Below are 15,992 nucleotides of genomic sequence, written 5' to 3' on the forward strand. Positions count from 1 at the left end.
TCCGATATCACCAGAAAACCTTGCCACACCATCCAATATCACCAGAAAACCTTGATAGACCAACTATCTTCATCAATTAAACAAAAGTTTTTGAGATATCTTGTCCACAAACCAACCAACACTTGGAAAACACAGCCTCCTCCATTGTGGGAGGTCATGCCATCCTGAGTCAGCAGTAGGTGTTCACTGGAACTAGCCCAAAATCTATGATGCACTTTGCATTCAACAAAAGTGAGTAAAACCAAAGATAAATGCCTGGCTGTGAATCACAGCAGCTGATTCAGAGAACATTGCCAGAATATTTTATTTGTTCTCAGCAGAGGCTGGGAGGAATGTCTAGATGGATCATCATTCTCTTTACAAAACTTATACCAAACTAACATTCTGGTTTCTGCAATTTTTGTCTTGATCACTTTTTTAAATGTGATACACAAGCCAAATATCAAAATCAAGTGCTTCAAATGTTATTTCATTTTGAACAAAAGAAAACAAAACATTGCTCAAAAAACAACTTTAAATTGCCACTGTTCTTGGGTATAGTAAGCTAACACTTGTTCTAAAGTCTAGTTTGCTACATTTTGAAACAGATTTGTTACAATCAAGGGGAAAACACTCAACAACATCTAAACATCTCTGCTTATCATCTTCAGTACATTTACCCCGTTTGTTGTAACAAAGTGAAGCTGAACCGTGTGTTCAGTCCTGGCAAGCATTTGTGGTCTTACATCTAAGTGCTGCACTGTCTTAGGACTATTATAAAACAGACTACCCAGTGATCAGGACAAACTCTCTAACCCTAGTGCCATACTCTCTCTCTCTCTCTCTCTTTCTCTCTCCCACCCTTCCCTTACTCCATCCCTACTCCATCTATTCTTTATTCCTTCTCTCTCTCTCTCTCCTTCACCCTCCCCACCCCCTTCTTCACCTACCATAAACAATATTGCTACCCCCTCCTATCATCTCCCCACTTATGCCATAACAGCTTTCTTAATCAATAAAAATAAACATAAGCAGGGAAACAGGTGAGAAGAAACAACTTACCTGTGTAGCATCTTATGTTCCAGAGTTTCTGTAATTTGTTCCTCAAAGTATGTACGTCTTACACCAACCTGTCTGTCCCCCACGAAACAACTGAACAAACTGTAACCAAAGAGACAATTTTTTACTGTCTTTATGTTAGCATCGTACAGGCTATATAAGCTTATAGACAATATATTTAAACAAAAAATTAACTATTTTCTGTTGTTTTTAGGCACTGACCACTCAAATGTACTTGTAGAAACATATCAACATCTTATAACTCAAAACAGATCCTACTTAAACTCAATTTCTTTTAGCTAACTTTCAAAATACTAAAAATATTCTTTCTTGACAATTGCTACTATTATCTATTTAATTCATTTATTTATTTTTTGTATTGGGAATTTCCATGCGTAAGGTGGACAAATGAATGAACAAATAAATAGGTAGAAAGAATGAAATACATGAAAGAACGAAGAGTTGAAAAACACATGAATACCACTTTAATTGCATAACCTTTTTTTTTTTTTAGCAAAAACACATCCTGAGAAATACTTAGGCAAAACATGTTATTGCCATTGCAATTAAATTCAAGCATGGCAGTTTAAAATACCAGGAAAGAACTTGGGGCTATTCCACCTGTTACTTCAAAATATCCTAATTTTTTGACGTCAGTCACTGGTGCCCTAAGGTTAACAATTAAGTTTAATTCAAGGCCGCTATCTAATCAGGCCTAACCTTTCAACATAAGTTGTTAAACTGATGCAACAATTGAATTAGTCTCAGCTGGTATTATTAAAAAAATCCACTTATCACTTGTGATACTGTTTATTTGCTTGATTCCAGCACGCAATTTTAAATTGAACTGAATGGATTAAATCAAATTTACACACAATCACAGTGTCACCATATATTTCTGTATCCAGGGGGGATTTGCACGTCACAGGTGGTAAATAGTTATCAAGAACTGCACTGTGAACAATGGCGATAATTGGTTGAGATCTCTTCCTGTGCAGCCTAAAGTTTAACAGCGAAATTGGATCTGTATCCAGAATTCAATTTACAAACATTGCCAATTACGAGTATGTCAGTCTGCCCTTTGTTCAACACCTATATTATAATCCAGATCTTTAACTTTCTCTGTTCTACTCTGTTCTCTGTCTACATTATCTTCTCTCCCCACACACACACTCTCTCCCTGACTTTCTATGGAAAAGCGCCTTCAGAAATAATCAGCAAAAAAGAAGCAAAAAAACAATTGCTACAACACCAAAACTATAGGCAAGAGGAACAACGGAAGCACCTCAAGAAAAGACTACTGTATAACTGCTTATCATTTTCAAGCATCTCACCTATACCAAAACTTTTTTCTCCAAAATTAATCACTCACATTGACTCATAAAACATACAACATATTTCAATTTACCAGGATTTACTTTTTATTTAACATAAAATGTAGTTTGAGATAAAAAATTCAGATTCCATGGGATCAGTATTACCAAGCAACCCCAAGTTCCTTAGACCCATAGATTTAGGCTCTGTTCTCACAACTTTTAGATCGATCTATCACCGCGGGGAGTCTCACTAGATTACTGTCAGATAATCCCCCTTAAGTGTCCGTCCCCGCCTACTACAAGCTTTAAGGGGTAATTAACTTTCGTGTCCGCCCGGCTGACAGCTATTTAGCGTGAACCCCCAGGGAGTTAGGTCGATCCAATGTAGGTCAATCTAATCTATGAGAATGGGGTGTTAGGTTGTACTTGCAAACTTTTCTGATCAACATCATGCAACTTTTCAGTTTACAATAGGATGGTTGGTTTGTACATGCATTCAGTGTTTATCTCATCATAATGAAGGCATTTTGTTCAATCTTGTCATATTTATTATTTATTTATTATTTTAGTAAACATATACTAATTATTATAACATTCTATTATCCATCATTGTCAAAGATATTCTTACACTAAAGAAAGCTGCCTTCTATCACACTGCATCTGCATATTGAGAACTCTGTGCATTCTCAGGAATGAGGTGTTTTTTCTTGAATAAGTTGATATATTTGTGAAAAAACACTGTTCTTCCAGACAGCCGATGTCCATCTCAGTGGTCATCATTAAAGATACTGTGATATGATGTGACATATACTTTTTGATTACATAAATTGTAAATATGAAAATAGCACTACGCAATTTATCTGTTGCCATATGAAACCAATTAACAATTTGGAAATGTCACTGGTTCTTTTCCGACTATCTTTAGTGTTTAGGTAGGAAATTTTTAAGAACAGTTGAAATTTATTTTATCAATCTTATATGTAAAAAAAGATATAGACATTCAACAATTCAAATTCTTTATGTAATAGTTCAAAATGGATCCTGTAAGTGCCCCAGCTAATACTGATGATGTATTCAATCCAATCCCAATGGTACATAATTAAACCAATTAGTTCTCATCTGAATTCTTTGCCCAGAAAAGTGCACCTCTTCATCCTAGGCAGCTGCTCCAAAATTGTGTTATATTGAGCTGCTTTCTGTACGGTCCAAAAAAATAAGTTTGTCCTCATCAGGTCTGCCCCAAGAACAATGCAAGACTATCTAGTCCAACATTTCTCTTCAACATACGCATTTTCTCAAACAGCATGTACCATATAACAAATTGTCAAAAGATAAACAATATTTACAATGTTTCAGCTGATTGATATCATTATCGTATTCTCCAATTGGTTACCTTTCCTAATTGATGCCAACAAAAGCAGGGACGCAGACTTCTGTCAAGGTAAAATGTAAATTTTAATAATTATAATAAAGTTGGACATTTTTTCAAAAATAGGATGGCCAGATTCACTTAAAATTGTAATCGCTTCCTTCCCTCCCAAATAACTATTTCTCCTGAGAATTTCCTCGAAATTTGTGAAGTACATTTTGTGATACCTTGTCCACAAACATATCACCACAAATGAAAACACGACCTCGATCCTTCAATGGTAGAGGTCAGAAAAACATTTTAAACAGGTGTTTTCCAATCATATATGATTTTAGGACCATGTCAGCCGTCCATCAAGTCTTATATGCCCATCATCTGCACCTGTATTCAACCTGAACATATTTTGGAGTCCCAGGACAGGCATCCCCAAACACATCATTGCTAGCCGGTATAGTGCAGAAAGTTTTGCTCTGACAAAGATGGCGGACTTTTTTCCTTGATCGCCGTGACATGCACATTGTATTCCAATCCCTACCATTGGCAACAGTGCGATCATTGCATATTGCCAATGATAACCTGCCATAGGTGGCGCGCATCACCCGGATGACACCCCCATCATCACTGCAGTCAAGGTGGAGGACAGAACCTTCGCAAGCAAAAGCATGGTAGGGCAACCTCCTTGTAGGAACATTCCTCCCATGTTGCAGTACCTTCCCTGCATTGCCATATTTGCTCAGTACCAAAACCACCAACAACAAAGAGATAAAACGAATCAAATTTCTCCTTGAAATGGGAACTTCCATAGTATCTCAGGGAGAGAATACTAACTCCTTAATGTTATGAAGCAAACAGACAGAAGTTTACCTTGGCACCATAAGAAGCACCTTGTGAGGTGTAGAATTTCGTAAAACAAAGTCAATAATGCCAAAGAAAATATCCACATTCTTTTCATTATCATACACATCTCTGTAGTACTATATACTCACTCATAGCGTAAACATGTGGCTTGCAAATGCATGAAAGTTTTATCAATCTTAAATAAAAAGCATGCTTGCCCTAATTCCTTCATCTATACACCTCTACAGAGGAGTGGCCGACCAACCTGTTCGCCACAATGGGCAACCCTTATAGTTAACTTATCTTGGGACTCGACTATAGTTAAAAGTAATTTTATGTAGCAATTTAAGGCATTTAAAACTTGTCAAACCTTGTCTCCCCTCCTCCACTTCTCTCTATTTACCTGTGGGTTGCAAGGTATTCTTGAATACAAAGCAATAAAAAACTACTTTGAAACAGCACTTTGAAGCTCTTCGATGAGAGACAACAATTCTTAAGCCCTTCATATACCTTACACTAAACATACAGAAATTGAATCCACAAAAGAAAGTTAAACCCAGGAAGCTCATGTGAGAGAGAGAGAGAGAGAGAGAGAGAGAGAGAGAGAGAGAGAGAGAGAGAGGGAGAGAGAGAGAGGCATATCAGAATTTGACAAGCTGCCAATGAACAGTGCCAGGTCAGCAGAAAGAATTCTCCCATAATTATGACATATGCCTGCACAGCTGTTGCACAATTTTCTCTGGTACGCAATGAAACATAATAAATAGACATTATGCATATATTTTGAGGTCCACGGCATATTACAAAGTCACATATCATAATAATCGCTGGCGCGTGCTTGAGTTATGTCTGCACGCACTAACCCCCCTTTGGATATTTAAAACTGGTTCACTGAATGACCTTGTAGGATATGTTTTTATTTTCCAAGCAATAACTGGGTAATGCATGAAATTTATTTGTCTTATATCCAGTTTTTTATGTGGTTATGTTCAAACACAAACCGGGTCCATTTTAAATGAAGTTATCAAACTTTCCATGCTAATCTATTATATAATAATATATCATCAAACTGGAAAGGAATGAGGAGGAACGGCAAAAGGGTGAGAACATTTAAAATTCATCATGAAAACTTGCTTTGTTAGTTCGTTCACACAAGTCCTGTGCACTTAAGTTTTAAGAGAGAACTATGTCTCAGAAAACATATTCACAAAACAAAAATTTCATTTTGATAAAAATTATTTGTCCCTTGATGTTTTGTTATCATGAAGGACCAGTCCAACATTTTGTGGGAATAAAAAAAGAAAAGAAAAATTATATCCTTCAAAAAATTCTTGAAATTTGTCACTTTTTGATATAGTGTTGTTCTTGCCTAGTTGCATTGTCTGATTAAAAAAAAAAAAAACCCATGGTGTCAGCAATTGGCCAATTTGGCAAAATGTACAATGTAATACCAGGTATGAAAAATATAAATAATAAAAGTTTGGCATTTAGGCAAACAATATTTTAAGAAGATTCTAAACCTGTTTTGCAGAACAGCTGCAAGGATTACCTGTAAAAGTTATACTTCACTCGTTACTCCCCAGAGGGGGGTTCCACTAATTGGTAACAGGAGCTATTTAGCGTGAGGTCACCATAACTTGAACTAACACCCACACAGCACCACGCAGATCTAGATTTGTTTTTATTATCTAATATGTTTTAAAAAGGAAATCTTGTATTACATTAGATGGAGATATAAACAATAGTTTTTGGAAATAAAAAAAGTCTTACATGTTTATGTTGTAAACTTATTTCTTGACTTAGGAAATAGGTATGTGTAATACTATAAAGGTAAATGGATAAAAATTGGTCAAAAGAAATCAATGAAAAAATCATGTCTAGTTCTGTGAATCCTTACAGCAGATGGCCTCCTAGCTAAGCTGTAGCAGGTATTACAGGCCGCTAGGCAAAGGGTGAAAGCGAAAGTGAAAGTGTGGGAGAAGGGGAGAGGTGGAAGACCCTCCCTCTGGGCATGGTAAAGATATCCACCCTGAATCAAAATGAGACCTAGGTCCTATGCATATAAACACTTGTAGTTTTCATGGTACAAAAAGATCAAAATTTTCAAAAAGGACCCCCCCCCCCCCCCTTAGAAATTGCAGGTTAACAGGCCTAAGATGACATACAACACAGAGTATTTCAACTGTAAAACCTTGTATCTCGGGTACACACACATCACGAATGAATTTCAGTTAGTCACACTATGCATGGGTGTTTTGTTCTTCACTCTCACCATTGCATATACATGTAAATTTGAGTCAAATACACTTGCATATATATATAACATTCATGTATGTCATCCACATAATGCCTCCCTGACACCTTATGTTTCTTCCTCTTATTTTGTAGATCAATAGGCATGAGGAAAAAATTGGACAGCAACAGGATAATGAGGCTAATCATCTCTTTTTCTTCCTCTGGCTACATGTCTAGGAGGATGTTCTAAAAAGCCATTTCCAGGGACCTTATGCTCACAATTATGTAGGCAGCTATAAAGTTTATCTCTTAGGTTTCAGCAATACAAAGGCGATATTTGTTTACTTTGGTCATACTTTTAAAAAACACGCTCGAGGTTTTGGGATTTTTTGATGCATCCTTAAAAACATGGCCAAAAACACTGTCATAACTCATGTATACTATATACTTAGGTACATGTATTAGTATATTGGTCTCATGCTTCATTATTTTAGTCTGATCTATGATACTGATGCCTGGAGCTGACAATACGCCTACTGCTATACATATCTTAAAGACGACGAAATTAAGCCAATTCTTTGATTCTATTCAAATCAAAATCAGATTGGTATGTTAATATCAAATGTCCTTTTATTTCTGACCTTAATTGGTTTTTCTTTTTTTTTCTCCTCAAAACAAACATATTCGTGAAACCAAAAAAACAAAAGGATCTTCTAGAAATAAAGGATGCTCTAAATGCTAAATGGCTTGTGAAATAACACACCTGTTTATACAACAAAGAATCCATAACCAAGAACGTTCACCCAAACTGACCTAAATCAGCTTGAAATTAAACCCCTCCAAAGCTTTTCTTTTCATAAAGAAAGCATCCAAAAAAAAACACATACTTCATATTCTCTCATTGAGATGCAAAAGAAAAAAAAACTCAAAAATAAATAAGATCATTTTAGATACCACAGTAAACTGCTTTCGTGAATTTAAAATAAAAAACAAACTCATTTTTCCTGACAATATCATTATATTTCAAAACCTTACTTGAGCAATGCAAACCTATAAAAGCAGAAAACGTTGCGCAAAACGTGCATAATTTCAATTGCGCCTGTGGTAACCTGGCAGTAGACCAAACCACAATTTCCTGCAAATATCTCTCTCAATCAAACGAGTGCCTGGGATATTGTCTACCTTCAATGGCTTGCAATCAGAAATGGCATTTTCAATAGCACTTACTGCAACCGAGGAGTTTGTTTTTCCAGATGCACTAGATCAGTTTTTAAGGTTATTGGTTTATACCTCACATGACTCATATTAATAACACCAAAAACTATTTAACATCAATAACTTCAATAAATGAATAAATTCAAAGGGAAAGAGCCCCCTGAAAATGAAATGGCATACTGTTTAAAGCATAGTACTGTTATATACTTCTATATTCATAAAAAAAAACTTTTTTGTATATGGTTTTTTAATTATTTCTGCAAATATACTTGAAAGCTTTAGTGTGCTGTAAGAAAAATAATCTTATGACTCTGACAACAACTGATTAATTATATTATGCCATATTTAATACATTTAAACTTCATTAGCTGTAAAAAAAAATTCTGAATGTCAAGATCATTCCTAAGGGCTGATGATGTCAAAAGATGGTTGGGATAAATGAACTTAGAAAAGTATTTCATAAAAAAATTCAAGTGCTGTGTTTTTAATGTAACATGGTGAAATCCCCCTAGTAAAAATGAAAATGTTTTCAAAATTATGACCATAATCTATTTCAAGGGGAATTTCTGACCAACATTTCGCTCCATGTTTTTTCATGGAAATGCTTCACCTGTCCAGGATGTACCCTACAGAGATGATTCTAAGAATATTTCTAGGAAAATAATTTACGTGTTGATTGGTATGACCAACACACTGTATTCACATTGCCCCCTGCTACATTACATTTATGTTATTCAATCTTGATGACGTTCACATCACATCACATTCAATCTTGATGACGTCCACGGACTTAATCTTAAGCAAGTTTAAGGTGGTGCTTGCATAATATCCCTATAAACAATCAAATTTTGGACTACTTTGAGAACATGATACATGCTTATCAGGAAATTGGTTTTTGTACAATAAATACTGAATGCTAACAGTATTCAGATCAATGGGCATGTGAAGGAATCAGCATATATTGGGGCACTGTGCATATGAGTACATGTTTTAATAACAACTTTACAGCAAAATGTTGACATATATATACGATATATGTATATTTGCATAGCTATTGTACCTCATCTATCAACAGTAAACATCTCTTCAATTGCCACCCACGTTTTGGTGGTAGCTTATTGATCTCTTCACTATTAAGAGCTACAGTGCAAAATCATGCCCTTAATTTGACCTAATGTTATGTATTTGCGCACGTGTGGGCATTCATTCATAAACGTGCATGACAATTTGCGTGTAGTTGTGATTTTACACCTATGTATGCACGTGAGCATGTTCCTACCTACACGCACATGTATTATAATCAATCTTTTGTTGTGCTGCTTCCAAAGTATACCTCAAAACAATCAAATATTTGATTGTTAGCTGTGTACATTATGTACATTATGTGCATTAACAAATGTCCTGCAAAATACACAAACAGGTGTGCAAGACTGAGGTAAACAATTTCATTTCAACACCCACAACTGTATGTAGGTAACAATACTGGTATCAACAATGTACTAATCCATTTATTTATTCATAAGTAGTAGTACTTTGACAGCTGTCTGTTTACTAGTAGTATGGTGCACTGCTTTTCCGTTTAAAATAGTTAAGAAAGGTGATCCAAATAGTTCCAAAGAGAAATTCTTGTATAAGTCAATAGGAATAGAACTGTAACTGTAATTAATAGCCTCAAAGCACAAGATGTCCTTATAAGATATTTGAAGTTCTTTACAAAGTTGTACTGCTGAGATCAAACCACTGAGGCAGTAAAGTCAGACCTGTTCTAGTGTTCTGAACTACTGAGGCAATAAGGGCAGACCTGTTCTAGTGTTCTGAGCCACTGAGGCAGTAAGTACAGACTTGTTCTAGTGTTCTGAGCCACTGAGGCAGTTAGGACAGACCTGTTCTAGTGTTCTGAACCCACTGAGGCAGTAAGGACAGACCTGTTCTAGTGTTCTGAACCACTGAGGCAATAAGGACAGACCTGTTCTAGTGTTCTGAGCCACTGAGGCAGTAAGGACAGACCTGTTCTAGTGTTCTGAACCACTGAGGCAATAAGGACAGACCTGTTCTAGTGTTCTGAGCCACTGAGGCAGTAAGGACAGACCTGTTCTAGTGTTCTGAACCACTGAGGCAGTAAGGACAGATCTGTTCTAGTGTTCTGAACCACTGGGGCAGTTAGGACAGACCTGTTCTAGTGTTCTGAACCACTGAGGCAGTAAAGTCAGACCTGTTCTAGTGTTCTGAGCCACTGAGGCAGTAAGGACAGACCTGTTCTAGTGTTCTGAGCCACTGAGGCAATAAGGGCAGACCTGCTCTAGTGTTCTGAGCCACTGGGACAGAAAGGGCAAACCTGTTCTAATGTTCTGAGCCACTGGGACATAAAGGGCAAACCTGTTCTAGTGTTCTGAACCACTGAGGCAGCAAGGACAGACCTGTTATAGTGTTCTGAGCCACTGAGGCAGTAAGGATAGACCTGTTCTAGTGTTTTGATACACCAAGACAATAAAGACAGACATGTTCTAGTGCTCTGAACCTATGAGGCAGTTAGCTATTAAAAAACACAAAATGGCTATACTTGCAAATACTAGGTTCTTTAAAACTGAGCACCTACATGCTGTAGGTTTGAAGATATCCTCCTAAATTTTCCTTCCTCAGTTTCTAGCCAAGAATCTTAATGAAACCAGTATGTAGAAAAGATTAACCAGCTATATATTTTCAATCAAAATGATGTTTTTGTCAGTTGCTGTAGAAATAGACTGATACTTTACCAGAGAAGTCATATCTGCCACAGAGCCAGGTGATTCTTTGCTGAAGTCTGACTATAAGCATATGTTACATTAACTGGCAAATTATCAGTTGTTTTCTTAAGCTATTGTCAAAGGAGCATACACATTTCTTCTGACATCAATAGGAAAAACAAAAGGTACGTCATGCAGAGATACAACCATTTCCAAACAAGATATTTCAGTAAGCTACAGAACTACATCAATAAAAGACATGGCTTCAGGATACTGCTAAAATATATATGTAAATAAATATCCTTTTCACTGATTTGAATATACATCAACTGTCTCTTAATACTATATCCTCCTTCAGTCTACATCATATCATAGCAATTAGTATACATCTGTGAGTAGCCCATCATCATGAAATGACTTTTTTAAATGTCTAGAAAAGTGGATAGTAAACAGAATTAAGTATTCATGAAAAAAAGATCGATGCACTGTATTCATATTTACTGAATAAAAAATTAGCGTGGGAAAGAATTTCCAATCAGAGTAAGCACTTTAAATGACATAGACCGCATTCAGAACAGATGACTGACTGATCCAGGGGTATAATATGGCCGACCCAGGGGCGGATTTAGGCCGTCTTCTGGGTCTTCCGGAAGACGGTCAGATTTTCAAGTTTACATTGACGGGTATCTAATTTTTTCTGTTGGAAGACGGTCAAAATTGGAGGATGAATCAACAAAGATAATTTGGAAGACTGTCAGTAAATAGCTCTGGATCCGCCCCTGCGACCCACTTGAATGGTTGTTATGTAATCCCATGGGGAATCTATTCAGTGTCTAAATGGGAATTCAGCGGCAAGCTTTTGAGTGGGTCGCCATATTTGATCCGTGAATCTGTTATTTTGTTGTTCTGAATGCTCTCATGGGAGCTGGGGAAAGGAAGACATGCAATGCATTTTCAGACCACAGGCATGGTAGACATGCAATATTCATTGGCAAAAACAATTTCAATGAAACCTTTCAGCTTTTTTTTATTGACTAACAAATTTTAAACACTTCATCACTTGCTCTAACGTTTTATTTTGTCAATATTCATTACTTTACTTATTCACTGACAAATGTAAACATTATGACAGATAGAATTATGCCTTCATTTATTTCCAAACTCTTGAATGATCACTTTTTAGATAGTACTAAATACGACATTACTTAAGGAAATATGCTTTATTCATTATGTTCAAAGCTATCAACATTCCCCATGTGCTAAAATCCTATCAGGCAGTATGTTGGAGCTGAATGAAGTAAAAAAATACAACATAATGGCATTCTCGGACTCAGTGGGTTGAAATTAATATAACACCTATTCATTACAATGTTCACATATCTTTAAAATGATTTATTATCCTGATTTATAAAGTAAAAATACACATACAATTTTATACACTCAATTGTGCTTTCAAAATAATTGCTTTCTGGGAACATTCAGAATACATTGCCAATATCACCAGAGAAAAGAAATGAATGCAAATTCTTAAGGGTCTTATTAATGGCATTTAACACCCACAAAAATTGCATTATTTTGACTAAAACCACGATCTTCAAAGTTCAGTAGAATCTATAACTGCAACAGCATTCTTCACTCCATTCCCATTCTTTTTTTAAACATCCTTTGGGTTTTCCTCATTTCAACCAAAAACTGAGCAGTTTTAAAAGGGTAGTGACTCCTCTGGGACAATTAATAAAACCTCAAATATCCAGTCTACCCCAAAATCACCTTAACTCACTTTGATAAAAAATCCCTCCCACTCTCTCTCCCTCCCCCTCTTTTTTTCTAAATCTGTGAATTAACATTTATCAAGGGACCAAACACTTAATCTGCCAGGGATCCAGGGGCAGCCATCACTTGAACAAAAAAAGTTCGGCAAATTCTGTGATTTCAGGGAATAATCTCACATGTCTGGGAACATTAAAGAAATCTTAAGAACAAGAGATCCTGTCTCTTCCCACACTCTCTTCACTTCATTGAAGTGCACAGACATTGGCAATCAGACACTTCTATTTGCTCTGACAAATGTAATGAAACCTCCCACATGCTTTCTATTTTGAGGCAAATAGGTGAGGCAAATGGGTTTCATTCACATATATTGATGACCATGGTATGATTTTGAGAGGGGGAGAGGGAGACCAGACATATTGTCTTTAATTATGGTTAAATAAGCAGGTTTCATAAGATCCAAAGAAACCAAAATGTAAAACCCTTGCTAATGCTGCTAAATTCTGAGATTAAAACTTAAGAGATGTAGATTTCCATCATATGGTATATTTCTTGATATATACATTCAGTTAAGATTATTTTCAGGATGCATCAAAAATGGTCATGAAATCTTAAACCTTAAGTTTATGGTGAATTAAACATTATTGTTCCTATAATTTGACTGCTATGTAATGTGTTTTTACTATTTTCACAATGATATTCACTTTATATTTCTTTTGCAACACTGAAATTTCAATCTTACCAGGACAGATTTTAATCTTGCCCAGTATGATTTTAATTTGGCCTAGGCAAAATTAAAACTTTAATTTGGCCTAGGCCAATTTTAAACCTGGCCTGCAACAATAAACACAAGGGACATACAAAATCCACAATCAAAGATCTTAGCAAATACAGTGTTCAATTAATACATTCTAATAAAAGTACAAAATATGTCATTCATGTGAAAAACAAACATTTTCTGCTTAAAAATTTAATCATGGCCATATCTAATCACGCATTTCTCCAATGAAGATTACATACTTACATGCAACATGTTAACCTTTTAGCAACATTATCCTGGTCATCAAAAGTACATTTCAGCATTATCTATTATCAACCTTGGCCCACATTATAACAAAACATGTAATTCCACAACAGATATCAGAATGTTCGAAAAACAAAACACAAAAACAAGTGAATTTTTTAAAATGTTAGCCAACAAGCACTATTAATTTATTAACCATAATCACCACTGGTGGCAAATGTTGAGCAATATTTTATGTTTTCATATTTAAGTAATTCTACATGAAATGCTTTTTTTATGAAAAGAGAAAATCTGCATGCATCCATCTTGTGTCTATTCTGGCTGCCGTATGCAAATAATTACGAAATCCAAGAAATAACAGGACTAAAAGAAGAAAAGGGCAAATATAAATCATTTATAGATATATGCATTTTAAAAAAGCCATAACCTGTTAGCTTCTTAGATGACAGTCCCAACTAATGCATACAGTTTTGCCCTTATTGCTTAAAAGTTTAGCACACCTCATAGAAATTCTTGTGTTTCTAGTCTCACATTACATCACATAGTGCTTCATCTCGTTTGAGGCTGACACGTCCCCTTAATACCCCCCCCCCCTCCCCAATGTGTGCTTGGCCTAAAAGACTTCTGACAGAAAAATGACAAGTGTTTGCATAGGCCTCTTTTTGTTACAGTTTTTGACCAACCTCTTTTTTTTTTCATTTTTGAAATATGCAATTATATTATATAACTTTAGATATAATTACTCCAAAATTATAATATTCAAAACTATGGTAAAAAAAAGATAAAAATGCATACAATTTGAAAATTAAGGATCACAAAGGAAGTATATTTTTTATCTTTACTATGGACTCTTTACTATGGACTTTAGACATGTTATTATTGCAACAGCATTCAGATTATAATATGAGCCTTTTCAATACCATGTGAACTAAAAGAATGAGTAAGTATATTTCTCTAGGCCTTTTTGCAAAAATATATTGATTCCATGGAAACAAACATTGAACATTTCTAATTATAACAACAGGGTGTTGACCAACATATGGACAACAACTAAATGATTAGATTACAAAAAAATATGTCTATTGATTAGCATTTTCTGCTTTCAGCAGCTGCCTAATTGAGAAATCCATTCCTGATAATTTTTTCACACTGTAAATTTCATCATCAAACTTTGATAGAGTATGAAATACATATAAATGCCTAACATCAGAACAAATCATTTTCAAAATGAAACATTTCAGTATGAAATTGCACCAATTTAGTAGCCTCCAAATCTGATTTATTTTAAGGCTCAGTGAAAAATCCCAACCCCTAAAAAAGGTTCACTGCCCCTTGGGAGTATGTTTTAAGTTCAGAATACTACAGGGTATAGTCTGGAGACAAAAACGGAAACATGTAGATCTAACTTTACCTAAATAATTCAGAAATGTATTGGGGGGGGGGGGGGGGGGGGAGCAGGTGTGAAAGTCTCATGCATGGCCAGTAGTATTCAACAGTATTCAGTGATCGTGAAAAGCAGATTAAAAGAACTGTGTTAAACAGATAAGTAAACACGCCCTTGAATGTATTGATTCAGCAAAGCGTTATTTCTGGAAATGTTTTACGCTGTGTCAACAAAGCTCTACGTGGGCATGTTTGCTTATCGTGGCAGTTGTAAAACTGTCCAATGGCAGTGCATGTTACAAGCCTAAAAGAATATTTTGAGATATCTAATTGAAGAACAGATTACCCGCCATAGCGGACAAAGTGGCGAATGATGTAGAAACAGCAGTTCCTCTAACATCAATTATAAATATTTTTCAGATATATGTATATATATATTTCAGACATGTAATTAAATTTCCAGATATTTTTTACCACTAAAAGCAACAGGTGGGAGGAAGCAAACAATTATGTAGGTAGATAATCTAAAATAAATATATGGAATAACTGGAGACTGCATAATCTGCAAAATGAGACTTAAATCTAACCATTTTCTCAGAAAAACTGCCCCATAGTAGCAAGCCAATAAAAGAAGAAAATGTATTTACAGTGTAGGACATCAACAAACTGCATACCCTTACATCAAAATCCCTAAAAAATTTTCCTTCATACATTAAGTAAACAAAAGTCTACTCTGCAGTTATTCTTAATGTCATAAACCAGCCAGTCATGTTTCATTTCAACCATTTACAAGTTATGTATATCTGTAGCTTCTAAAAAAAGACTTTCTCAGGTAAAATCTGTCAGCGCGTACCCCCCATCGACTCAAATCTATAGTGGATCAATATTTAATGAGCAATACCATTAACAGATTACAAAACAGTAAAGCCAGTGTTAAATGAAATGTGCAGCATTTAATATCGTTAGTCATTATAAAAAAACACTAACAATAACATTCATATTGTTTATTGTCCTCAATTTGCATGTGTGCGTGCGTGCGTGCACGTGTCCGTGTGTGTGTGCGCATACATGCATGTACATCC

At 35.5% G+C, this 15,992-nt stretch overlaps 1 protein-coding gene across 37 annotated transcripts in view; it reads right to left on the minus strand.

Moving 5' to 3' along the window:
* LOC112042478 (uncharacterized) overlaps positions 1-15,992 on the minus strand; it is a 169,049-nt gene that overhangs the window by 90,017 nt on the left and 63,040 nt on the right. For 20 of the 37 annotated variants that reach the window (XR_015335258.1, XR_015335251.1, XR_015335239.1 and 17 more), the window contains one exon: positions 1,042-1,140. The exons of 6 other annotated variants lie outside the window; for them this stretch is intronic. Coding sequence is in view for 6 of the 31 variants with exons in the window: in XM_087016244.1 (XP_086872370.1) it covers positions 1,042-1,140; positions 4,710-4,792 (182 nt within the window). In the remaining 25 variants the exon portion in view is untranslated. Of the gene's footprint in view, positions 1-112; positions 836-1,041; positions 1,141-4,709; positions 4,903-4,930; positions 5,125-10,763; positions 10,816-15,992 lie in introns of those variants that run through there. 11 more of the 37 variants (XR_015335268.1, XR_015335263.1, XR_015335237.1 and 8 more) reach the window with 10 other exon arrangements.

Source organism: Lingula anatina, chromosome 6 (genome assembly GCF_051362555.1).
Source record: "Lingula anatina isolate TDL-2025a chromosome 6, LinAna3.0, whole genome shotgun sequence".
Taxonomy (NCBI): domain Eukaryota; kingdom Metazoa; phylum Brachiopoda; class Lingulata; order Lingulida; family Lingulidae; genus Lingula; species Lingula anatina.